General features: G+C 33.6%; 1 protein-coding gene across 12 annotated transcripts in view; it reads right to left on the reverse strand.

Moving 5' to 3' along the window:
• Nucleotides 1-13,628, reverse strand: part of LOC125077416 (voltage-dependent L-type calcium channel subunit beta-2) — a 152,096-nt gene that overhangs the window by 30,144 nt on the left and 108,324 nt on the right. The window contains exon 1 of one of the 12 annotated variants that reach the window (XM_047689362.1): nucleotides 1,368-1,594. The exons of the other annotated variants lie outside the window; for them this stretch is intronic. Coding sequence (XP_047545318.1) covers nucleotides 1,368-1,412 — 45 coding nt within the window. The 5' untranslated portion in view covers nucleotides 1,413-1,594. Of the gene's footprint in view, nucleotides 1-1,367; nucleotides 1,595-13,628 lie in introns of those variants that run through there. 12 annotated transcript variants of the gene reach the window in all.

Genomic DNA, 13,628 nt, shown 5'->3' on the forward strand with positions numbered 1-13,628 from the left:
GTAATATATTTCCAACAAAAACACAAAAACACATATAGTTATCATCATTTCTGAAATTACATTTATGTAGAATTTAAATTGTAATATAGTGTGCAACTGTAGTGCAAAAAAAAAAAAAAACATTTTTATATGTAATAGGTTGGCTGATCAGTAAAGGGCCATCTGATGTTAAGTCGTTATCATCGCCCATAGACAATGGCGTTGTCAGAAATATTAACCATTTCTTTCATCGCGAATGCGCCACTAACCTTTGGTACTAAGATGTAATGTCCCTTGCGCCTGTAGTTACATTGGCTCACTCACCGTTCAAAACGGAACACAACAATACTGATTATTGCTGTTTGTCGGCAGAATACCTGACGAGTGGGTGACATCTACGCAAACGGGCTTGCGCAAAACCCTACCGCCTAGTAATCTTTTATTCATATTTGGTTAATAATAAACATATTTAATACTGCTTTTCGTGTCTATGTATTTCATGTATCAATCGTCTGATTGTCTTGAAGTTAAATTTAAATGACATTGTAACCCATGCTGACCTTTATAGTATGTAATGAAATGGGTTGATAAAAAAAATATGAGTTTCTTCCTATACCTAACATGGACCAATGCATACTACCAGAAAAAGTTTCTTATGAATATTTTAATTCAACTTTTTTTTATAACATATCTTGTCGGACGGGCAAATAGATCCAATAGACAGCCACCCGATGATAAGTGGTCTTAGACATTGACACTGTAAACAAAACTTCAATCGATAAAGCGCCACTAACTTTGGAAACTGAGATGCAGGCCCTTGCACCTAAACTTACACTGGTTTACTAATCGTTCAAACCGGAACTCACCAATACCTCATATTGCTACCCAGACGAGATTACACAAATACCACTAAGAAGATAAATTTTAAATGTTTTTTTTTTTAATAAAGACTAAACAGTAAATATTATTTATCGATTAAGTTTTTATATTAAATCGTAACAACAATTGCTTAGATGTTTTAAACAATTATAATACTATTTAATGAATCTTAAAAGTTAAGTCAAAAGATTAAAGGACATGGAAGACTAATTTTTTGAATAACAACACAAGCAAAGTAATACTCATTATTCCGGTAATTTATTAATGTTTGTAATTAAAAATTGTTTTTATAAAAAGTAGGCTAATATATTTTGGAGACAAAATTGACATCTGTCAAAACAAAATGTCAAATACGGTTATAACATGAATCAACAGCAGGTGCCACATTCAACTGTTAATATATATCAATTCATATAAAACACACGCTTTTTGACCCAGCTATAAGCCACCAAAAAGTACCATAACCTAAAATATGGCAACAAAACTTAAGTGCATTTAATAAAGCGTACCCGTCTCTTGCCGACCCTGTACCGCTGACGTCTGAAGTGATCCATCTTCAAGCCTTCGTCATAACACGCACATCTCACTGTTTAGTTCACTATCACGGTAATCTAGTACTATAGGGTATTAAGAACACTGCATTGTAGTTTTGGTTAGTTCGTCTGGCGAGTACGCGCGCCGAGCACTCGACTGATGCTAAAAATACACACTCACTGGGATCGCCGTTCCGTTTCGTTACGTTACGACGGTAGGTGTACATTGAGGGCTTGGTGTGATGACTGAGATGCTTGTCAGATCGCTGTGTTAGGCATTGGATGGACTTTGAGCTATCTTGATATGGATACGGTCGAATGTGTTTAGTTGGTAATAGTTTTTTAATCTTTATTCCTGTTTCACTAAATTTTATAAAATTAATTTATGTTTAATATTTTTTTCAAGGATTTCTAAATAATTTCAACTTTATACATTTTTAGTTGGGAAAACTTTGCAGAATATAATATTTGGAATTAAAAAAAATATAGGAATGTTGGTTGAAGTGGAATAACATCACACTGAAAGTGTTCAATGTACAACGAACAACTGTAATTACCGTTTCAATTAACTGATACAAAAGTCTGGGTACCATCCAGCAATAATATATTTGCGTTCGTCTAACTCTTATAATTAATGTAATAAGGGTCGCTTCTCTGAGTTACACGGTGCATCAAGTTGGTGTCGGTGAAGCCAGGAGTTCCGCCTAACCCGACATTGATGTGTCAGGTCCTTGAGTGCTAATGCCATATTCGATAATTAGTAATCTACATTTTTTAATCGTCAAAAGGATGTTTAACTTCAGAATAGAAATTTTCTTAAGTATTATTCTAAGTTTAGTGCTTTATGTTCATAAGAAGATTTGTTTGTTTCGTCATAATTAAATGGCAATATAAAAAAATTGTTCTTTCGGAATGTATTCATGAATCATGATCACACGAATCATGAATCAAAAATCATAATTGAAAATACACTTAACATGATGTATTGTACAGTAGGTTTAAAGTTCGAAAGTTTAATGTTTTATGACAAAATAAAATCCTTTTTTTTAAACAAAATACGCAAACCTATGCATAATGCATTTTTTTATTTCCTTTTATATAATAAAAACAACGTTAAAACAGCGTCACCTGTCGGAACAAGAACAAACTATCGTTTTACATTTGTGAGTGTTAAGAAACAGATACCGAAATACAACGCTAGATGGCTCTTCGTTGTAGTTAACAGATGCTATAATAGATGGCAGCACATGGTAGATTTCATATCAAAAAATATTATTCCTTTAATTAACTAATATTTATTATAACAGTCAATACACAAGATACGTAATATCTTAGTTTCTATTGTGTATATACTAATTGAGTAATGTTTGTATTAAATTATTAATTTTATTTGAAGCAAAACATTTCCTACGCAATGTTATTAAAATCAAAGTAGGTAAATTATACTGAGATATGTTACATAACGAAACACTATAATAAAATCATCGTTTTGATTAATTCACTCGACGATTATGAATGAAATATCATTGTTACAAATATCTAGTTTAAACTGGCTATCGGCCAGACACGTGAAAGAATCGTCCAACGTGTAGAGCGTCATTAATATCAGAGTTTTACGTAAAATACGCGAATCTTGTGAGTCAGAGAATATAAAACTTTTTGTTTTTAAAGAGGTGTGAAGTAATGTTACAAAATCTTACGATCTTTTTTTAAAGCTATGATAAAAACATCAAATACACATTTATTTGTCGAGACGGATGTGTTGATTAAAAAACTAGGATCTCAAGATACCTTCTTGGGTTCAAACAAGTGAAAGAAAACATCCAGTAGCGTCTATTTCTGAAACATTTTTGTCTGTCTCTCTGCGTTGAGCCTTGTCTTAAGCTTTGGTTCTGTTCTACAAACCTCATTATCGAAATATTTTGATGGGTTGTGGGTGTTTACAATGGTTATTATTGGTTGGGTTGACTGCCTCGTTGGTCTATTGGGTGGATATATGTGGCCGCAGATCCGAGTTCTTAGGTTCAAACACCAGGTCGGGCCGATAAAAAATTATTGAGTTTTTCTATTGAAAAAAATCCCGAAGAAAGTGTGTACGCTGCCCATGCCTCGGAAACCACGTAAAGGTCCTGCGCTTGGACTCTTTCCGGTCGTGTGCGATTAGCTGACACGTGAGCTTATGAGCGTGAGGGAATAGAGATTGCACCTGTGTTTGCACAAACGCTTGTGCATTATAATTTTTCCTGCGTAGTTGGTTTGTTTTTCTTGAGATTCGCCGTCGAGGCCGAAATCGGCCAGGACGACATCATCATACATGGTACCGTCAATGTATAATAGCTGGTGCGTTATTTGTGTGATATTTCATCAGACACGCTGAGAAATAATTTTGCGTCTATTTTATTTTAATATATAATCTTAAACTTTGGCCAATAATTTCCAACAAGATATCATTCAAGCGCATCGAAGCAATTGCGCGAACGAAACTATTGTTAGCTGGCATTTTATAAAATTTTACATAATAGTAAAAAATAATAAAGTACAAAATTAGAAAAACAATGACGAAAAGATCGAATTTGTTAATTCATATTAAGGATTCGAGGTTGTTCGATATTCGGACTAGCAAATGGACAAACAGTAAATTGGCACTTTAATTATTATTAATTATTACTTCCCTACGGCAATTATACGCCACCATGGGTGCAAAGATGTTATGGCCCTTGTGCCTTTAATCATACTGGCACAAAAACAGTAAGCATCGCAAAGTTGGTACCAACTCAGACCTAATCATATTTATTGGCCAACCCGGAATTTGAACTATGGATCCAGATTTTTTTTTTATTATTTTTTTATTCATAAACCAGTCGTTTGGTGGAATATTCCAGTGAAGATGCTGGAGCCGTCGTTTTTGGTTATGCGTTGTTTATTATTATAGGCAGATATTTTTTGTATATTATAAATTATATATTAGTATATATTATAGATATAAATTAGAGTCGAGATGGCCCAGTGGTTAGAACGCGTGCATCTTAACCGATGATTTCGGGTTCAAACCCAGGCAGGCACCACTGAAATATCATGTGCTTAATTTGTGTTTATAATTCATCTCGTGCTCGGCGGTGAAGGAAAACATCGTGAGGAAACCTGCATGTGCCTAATTTCAACGAAATTCTGCCACATGTGTATTCCGCCAACCCGCATTGGAGCAGCGTGGTGGAATATGCTCCAAACCTTCTCCTCTAAGGAGAGGAGGCCTTTATCCCAGCAGTGGGACATTTACGGGCTGCTAATAATAGATATAAATTAGGCTAAATTACACTTATACTGCGAAAACAATGAGAAAAACTGCCAAAGTATGAAGATATTCTCTCATACCGTATGTTTGTTTGTTTGATTCTACATATTTTGTTATTATACAAAACAAAAACATGTATGTATATAATGATTTTTATATTATCTATTCGTATCTCATATAGAGTATTTTTAATCTTATAACTACCAGTATTCAATATATGTATGTACCATTTTAAAGCTTAGAACACATACTCAATAGTTGGCAGGGAGGCAGACAGACTCAATTTACCGGTGGTGAGGCTTTTTACGGTTTGGCGGTTTGATAATTGAGTGAGCCAATATAATTATAGATATTCTTTCGCCAGTTCGAGCAACTTATTACAAGTTGTAGATTTTGGTCAATCAATAAACGAGTGTAACTGTTCTTTATTGAATAAATATTTAAAATTTGACTTCTAGACACAAGAGACATGACAGTTTAGATCCCATATAATACCTTTAATCCCATATAATCACATAACATATAAAATTAGTGGTTATAAGTGCATTGACATTGGAAGGAATAGTTTTTATTTGTTGCGGTGGTTGCGTCATGGGTAAAGAAAGGCATACTCTTATTGTCAGGTGGGGTTTTTGCTAGGCTACCTTCCTAACATCTCTATATAGTTTAGTACAAAGTCGCTTCCCACCGTCTATACTCTTAGATATTTTAAGCTACACGACCGATTTTAATGCGGTTATTATCAATAAACAGAATGATTCAAGAAAAAGGCACTACATATTATAGTAGAGAAAACCCGACATATCAACTTTCCTGTCCGGAAATAAACACGAATTATTTTTATATTTGCTCTTCTATCCAAAAGTTGCATATAGACCCTTATGTTACCCGGAAGTCGGGACGGGTTACTAGTTATTAAATAAAACCATTTTCCTTGTTCCCGTGGACATGAGTATTGTCACCCCCTACGCCCGGTGTAGTCGAAGCTTGACCTTTTATGGGGAGATAATACTTATTCATTAAAAATAGATTCCTAATTTTATTCATGTAAGAAAAAATATAAAATAAAAATAAGCAGACAGTGAAACAATTATAAAAGTACATATTTATTTTAATTTGTATTCACTTTTGCGAAAATATTTTCCGGAAAATATTTAATTTCTTATTAGTCCTTATTTACGTAATTAAATACGAACTAATGTTCAAGTTTATGAACATATTTTTCTTGAAATTTAATTGTAGTTTATTATGTTGTAGGTCGAGGTGACCCAGTGGTTCACACGTGAAACTCACTCGGGTGGTTAGAGGTGGTGCTAACCCGCAATCTACACTACAGAATTTTCATGTACTTAATTTATGTTTCTAATACATTTAATGTTTGGCGGTGTAGGGAAATATCGTGAGGATTCTTCAAGTGGCGGTTTTTTTATGTTATAGGGGGGCAAATGAGCAGGAGGCTCACTTGATGGAAAGTGATTACCACCGCCCATGGACATCTGCAACACCAGGGGGGTTGCAGGTGTGTTGCCGGCCTTTAAATGTAAATCTTTCGATGTAAATCTATAACCATGTTTATCCACGAAACCGAATTGGAGCAGCGACTACTACAGAAACAACCGAAGGTCTCTTAAAAATATTTTTTGGGAGAGGGGATAGCATCTCCACTGCTTTCAAAAGAGTGCTTGTGTGTTTAAGACGTGGCTAAGTCTTTCATAGGTTGTTATTATTGGGTAATGTTGTTGGTGAGTTATCGCCATTGGGGCTCGACATCTTGACAAGGCATCAACAACATACGCTTTGAGCCTTGTTTTCTTGGGATTTTAATATGTTACAAATTGTATAAATTCAATAAGTACAAATAATGACAGTTATGGAATATATTTTAATGAATACTGATAAAAATAACGGCATATTCGTATTAAGATTTCAAGAAAAAACACTGCATTCCTTATAATTTATACTCTTCGATAAAGAACTATTAGCAAAGATAAAAAGAGAAACGTAAAACTGCTTTACAATTCAGTCCATTAAAGTCGGAAAGTAAGAATCGCTGAAGCTTCACAGACGGACATTCCCTCCACTTATAATTATTGCCCTGAAATAGACGGTGTCGTTCACCCGGCGACATATTTGGTTAACTACGATATATAAGTAACACTTACATTTGTCTCGCTGTTCATTAGTTTAATGGACAATGAACTCTATATATTCACGAGAGAGTTTAATTTAGAATGATCCAATTAATATCCCTTTATGTTAAATCTGAATAGAATTACCGGGAAAATTATTAAGATGAAACTTGGTATAATTTCTTCATATTACTTGTAATAATGAAGGATTCATTTGTTGTGCACTATTTAGTGCCTCTTTCATTGTATACATAACAATACGACTCGTGCGCTATTAGATATATCTTATTTTATTTATTATATATAAAATGATTAACTAATTCAGATAATGTTAATAGACGTATAGATGATATGTTGGGCAAAAATTTTTTTGTTTTGTTTTTTATGTCATATAGGTAGGCAGACTGGTAACTGGGCAACCTGATGGTAAATAGTCATTACTGCCCATAGTTAGTACTGTAATATATGTTAATAGTTTCTCATATAACCAATGCTCTACCAGTCTTTAAAACTAAGATGTCATGTCCCTTGTGCCTGTAGTTACTCTGCCTCAGTCATCCTTCAAACCGGAACATAACAATAGCCGAACAGCAATACTGAGTAGTATTGCTGTTTAGCGGTAGAATACATGAATGAGTGGTACCTACCCAAACGGGCTTGCACAAAACCTTACCACCAATTATTTGGTAAGCGAATATAACAAAAAGTAACAAGCTATTTGTTATGAATATGTTGATAAGTATCACACCAAAAACTTCTTTATCTTAAGGGTCAGCTCAAATAAAATATTTAAAAAAAAACTATTTACAGCGACAAGACAACATCCAAGCCCACCCAGGCTTGGGACTAAGGTACAGAAGCGAAATATCACTGATTTTCTCATCACGATATCCCCGAAACTACACGCACCTACTTGAAATTTGCCATAGTTACTCCTTTAGCAACGAATTTACTTGTACGAAGTCGTATAAAAACTTTTATTTATGGAATAGGGCTATAAACAATGTGCAATCGACAGTTTCAAAATCTACTCGATATTAAAATTCCGATGCTTTTGAGAAATTGATAAAGTAATTGATATGTTGATGGGCTTGAATGAGTAACAATAATTAAAGTTTGTGTTATTTCCCAGTGTAAGTGTCCAAATTATATTTTTTTTTTCTAAAATTATAAGTTAGCGAAAGTTACTCACTCAAGTTACTAACAACTCGCTGTTTGTCTGTGTGTCTTTCTGTTACGCTTCCACGGCCAAACTACAAAAACTGCTACATACTGCTCGTATGAAGCTGCTTGAACCCAAAGGACATAGGCAAATTTTATACCTAACACCTAACGATAAACCCTCAAACGCTAGTGAAGCCGCGAGTGACAATTAATTTGATATCAATTTTGTGTAACTTATTTTCAGAAAAGTTGAGATCGAGCTCCCCAGTGGCAAGTAATCTAGAATAATCTTAATCTAAACTTCACCAGGCAACCACTGAATATTTAGGATTAGTTTGTTTAATTTTTACTTAAAATTGATCTTATGCTCGACGGTGACCTTCAAATCAACGTCTAAAGCGCCTCACATGATATAATGTATGGTTGGCCCTATGATAGCTATAGCTATATATATATAGGTACATGTTATATCAAATGGAAATGCCATCTCATTGCCAGTACACACTATTAGTGTGTATATCGTCGTATAAGATTTACGTCTTTAGTGTAAAAGTTAGTTTTACAGCCAATAATAGTAAACAAATATGAACTCCTTATTTTCATTCAGCGACTAACGAACTAACCAAAGTTTGTTCATCCACAGAACTAAAAAAAAAACCTGTCGCATCTGTGACAAGTTCGTCGGCTAATTGTAGATGGCGCTAATGACGGCGCGTGCGCGGTCGCACGAGGGTGTCGGTAGAAATAAGTGGAAACTTACGCTTCCTGAGTGCGCGTGCGCACAGAACAGTGAACGGAGATAAAGGGGGTAATCGTAGTAAATGTAATTTTGCGCATAAATATTATCGATACACACGCCTATTTTTAATTATTGTCTATGGTTATGTAAACATAGGTAAATAGTAATTAATACTAGTATATATATATAATATAGGTAAAAGCTAGACTATTTAAAGTATTTATTGTACCTTAGATAGTAATTGTATAATTAGTTATTACTTACAGTCCAATTCTGCAATAAATAATTTCACTCGTGAAATTGTCACATTCTGATATCGGACACATTCGATCGTGTTCTCCTGTGACTTTTGAGTTTCTTCTTACAGAATACGTCCACCGTATATTATTTAAGAAACAGATTAATTACTGATTTTCTTTTCAGATATTTCCCGTAGTAAGTACGAGTGGTAGGTTTAAATTATCTTTTAAAATTTAAAAGGGCACGAACACGTTAAATATGTGAGTACCTACTTCTAATCTGTATTTTAAAAATATGTAAAGCTTGCTCTGTTTTCTTTCAATTTCATTCAGAAGAATCAATAATGAAAAACTTATAGACTGAGAGCCAGTGATCGGCAGACTTGCGGTATAGTAGCAAACTCCATATTACTGCCAGGTATACTGCTTCACCTGCTGTTGAGGAAATGGAGGTTCACTATTCCCATCGAGGGTACCTTTGAGCACGCCAAGGAGTCGAAAAGCTTAAAAATTTACTTTCAAAACGTGATCGCAGCATGTCCGCCATTTTGATATCTTAAAATATATTAGAAAAAATTAATGGCAGACACTCCGGTTCCTACTATATTTTTTATAATTTCAAAGGTACCTAAATTTGATACAAATTTACGTCTTTAGCAAAGTCTATATTTAAATTAAAATAAATGTTAGCAACGTCCGATAGTTTATTTCTTATTTTTAAATATGATAGTTTACTAATTAACGATATATTGTTTCATAGTCAATACCTACAACCTACGCGTTAGTCTATGGCCGGCACACGACACGGGGGCCGTCGTCTCTATTTCCGTACCATTGCAATAACAGTACCGATGGTATTTTTATTATGCCCGCCGGTTTTATTTGAGTTACAATTTGACAAAATAAAAATAAGGAGGCCCGAGTGGCGGCGTAATGTGACACGTGCTAGTGATGTCTACATTATTATCGATATATATTTCGTATGTCTTTTGTGGATGATTCGAGAGTAGTCTCTCGATATTTTCTATAAGGTTCTATCGAATATTTATGTATATATAAATGTATATCGATCAGATAGTTCAGTGATTAAAGCGCGTGCATTTGATTTGAATTTTTGTTTATTAATTCATCTTATGCTCAACGGTAAAGGAAAACATCGCGAGGAAACCTTCATGAGTCTGATTTCAATTAAATTCTGCCACATGTGTATCCACTAACCCGCACTGGAGCAGCGTGGTGGAGTAGTCTTCAAACATTCTCCTCAAAAGGGAGCTGCCTTAACCCCTACTGGGTTAAGGCTTCTCTCTTTTGGGTATTTACAGGCTGCTACGTTAAATATATTTTTATATTATTAATGTATATTATATATAAATATTTATATACTAATAAAAGTTTTTAAGATTAATACGATGATAAGATTAATATTTACGCATTTATTTTTGTGTTTACATTTAGACGAAAGATAGTTCGTCTTGCCTTCTAAAAGAAATAAAAGTTTAGCTATGGCAAATAAACCGCCTGAAACTTTAAGCATAAAAAAACACTTAAACTCAAAAATCTCTTCCAACTATCATATCCAGAAATTTTACTAGAGTTTATGATAGTTATGTATGTATAATTATATATACATTTACAATCATTGGAATATATTATATACTTCATATGTAAATAATAAATAAATGTGAAATCTTAAAATATCGATGTATCGAAACTCTACATCATTACTCCCACCATCCACGAGTAAGCCCTCATGCATCGCTGCATTATTTACAAACATCATCCAACCATTCCGTAGGAAGCCGTCAATGTATTTAAAATACATTTAAAGACATATAGCCTTTAATGAGAGTGCATTCAACTCACCATATTTAAAATGTAGTGCGTTTCGGGAAATAGACAGCATTTCCGTGTCTAAACACTTTGAGAGTATGTAAGTTTGGAAAGGGTGATATATTTAAGACGACCAATTAAATTATATGTTTGAAGCTCTTTTCCCTGTTTGAGTTAGTGATTAAAAGATAGCTTAATTAATATGAACTTTAGAATATTGACGTTTTTTTTGTTTAAATACTTTGTGGTAGGGCTTTGGAAAGCCCGTCTGTGTGGGTATCCACTCATCAGATATTCTACCAGCAGTACTCAGTATTATTGTGTAGAATTTTGAAGGGTGAGTGAGCCAGTGTAACTACAGGCACAAGGGACATCATATTAGTTAGTTCCCAAGGTTGGTGGCGCATTGGCGTTGTAAGGAAAGGTTACTATTTTGTACAGCACCATTGTCTATGGATGGTGGTGATAACTTACCATAAAGTGGCCCATTTGCTCATGCAACAAACTACATCATGAAAAAATGACCGTTTTTTAAAATATATATATGGCACATTGTCAATACGATCTACGGCTTAAAGCTTGTAAGACTTGGTGGGTACGCACCAGTTCTCACACCGACATTCATTACGGGTTTCATTACTTTTTCTGAATTGATTAACTTTAGCACCAATCTATATTATCGTAGTGGAACAAGTCTACACATCGTCAATAATTTTCTACCTTTTCAATTACAAAATTTGGCAGTAAAGTACAGTTATTTTTTTATAAATCCTGCTTAGAAATCAACAAATACTAAGACCACATTTTTTTATATTTAATACAATCTTGTACTGAGTAATATGCCTTGTTTATCAAGATCTGTACGAAAGACGTACTTTGGTATTTAAGTATTTAGTAACTTTGCTAAGTCGGAAACTAGATGTTATTAGTTAACTTTTCCTCCTCGTGTCTATAAAATTATATTCATCGTTTCTTTCAAAAAGATCTATATTATCGTGATTAAAGGACAATTAAATTAAAAAAAAAAAGTGTCAATGTTACGTCGCAAAACAATTTTTCAGCGATTTAATGATTTATATTTTTCTCTTCGGTGTAATAGCGTGTTCTTCAACAGTCAACGCGCCTGTAAAACGCCTGAACGCGTGGTACTTTCGTTTATAGCGATAATAAAAATTAACAACAGGTTAGCGATGTTCGTCGAATTGAGCGGTCGTCTTTATAGTTTTAAAGTGCGGTTTAAATACACGAAATGTTGTTTTAATATGATAATTTTAGCCGTGTAACGTCTTATTAGGCGCTATTATTGTAAACCTTATTATAAAATAAATAAAAACCCGTTTATTTTTACTCTCTCGACCAACCATAAAGTAAATAACGTACAAATCTAACTTATCTCGGGTATATCTTCCAAAAGGATGCTTGCTGTTTTGCCATTATTATCTAGTCAGATTCTATTTAATAATTATTATATTCGCAGCACATCTTGATATCAATCGAATAGATTAGTATGAAAGTGTAACAATCTAGATCAACATAGTATATATATATATTTTTTAATCAGCGATCGAACAGCCAGTAACATTACACCGTACATACCTTTAACTAATGTCATATATCAATTATAACCACAGATATAATTGCAGGTGTTCGTATTAATATCCGATGTTGTTCTACGCAATGTCTTAACAAAAATAATTCCTATCCTTTTTACCTCTAATGTGCGAAAGAGATAGCAGTATCAGTTCAGACAAATTAGGTCATCATCACCGACGACACCAGGTCACAGTTTTATCAAACGCACAGATAACAAAAACACTTAATACAGGATTAGTATTACGATGGTACAATAATTCATTTACAGTTTCTGTTCGCGTGAAGTTATAACACGCGAGGTAGACTCCACACAAGTTATTTCACTGTTTCCTCTGAATAATTACCAGACATCAGCAAATCGGTAACGTTTGGGTTGGGGTGTTGCTGGTATCGAATGAGTCACATTAAAACTGAATTGCCGTAAATGATAGATGTTATGGACGTTTAGCATGTAAGCTAATAAACTATGTAAAACTCAATGATATATATCGTCCTTAAGGGTATTTTGGTTCACTTTCTAAATTATAGTCGACTAATAGTAATGGATAATTATTTTATTTCAAGTTCTAGTTGAATATTGTATCTGGGTTAAAAGGATAAAAGTAATAATTTTAATATATGTTATATAGGAAATGTGTTAGTCTTTTATCTACCCAATTGTATCGTTTATATGTAAAAGAAAATTTGGATAGTGAATACTGATCGATTTAGGAATAATAATTCTTAATTGTAACGTGTTTGGTCGAAGTTCATTATTAATAGCGTTTATTCGATTTAACGTGCTAGTATGTTCGGGTCTAATTCTAAAGCAGAACTTTAAAAGCCATTCAAAACACTTTGCTTAATTGGACTTAGTCATCTTAGATTTGAAATAAAACAGTAACTTATTCCGAAAATTTAATAGTAGAAATATAAATGTGACAAAAATTACACTTTTGTAGGAGAAAACCTATTTGGAATTTTAATTAACAAGCTACAAAATTTAAACTCAGCCAGTCAGTATGCCACAGAGAACTTTATACATACTTCTGAAACATGCACGTTACTTCAGGATATCTTGACAATGCAGAGATTGCTTTTATTTAAACCATGAGCGCTGATTAGTCTACGCGTTCTTTCATTTCTACCAATCACATTTCAGGAGTCTTTTTAAAACCAATTTAAAATTTAGAATATGTTCTCTCCAAAAACTTTTGAACGGTTTATATTTGTAAATAAATCAGAATGCGTAAATAAACGAGTCAAAAGGTG

This window comes from Vanessa atalanta, chromosome 3, assembly GCF_905147765.1.
Source record: "Vanessa atalanta chromosome 3, ilVanAtal1.2, whole genome shotgun sequence".
Lineage (NCBI taxonomy): Eukaryota > Metazoa > Arthropoda > Insecta > Lepidoptera > Nymphalidae > Vanessa > Vanessa atalanta.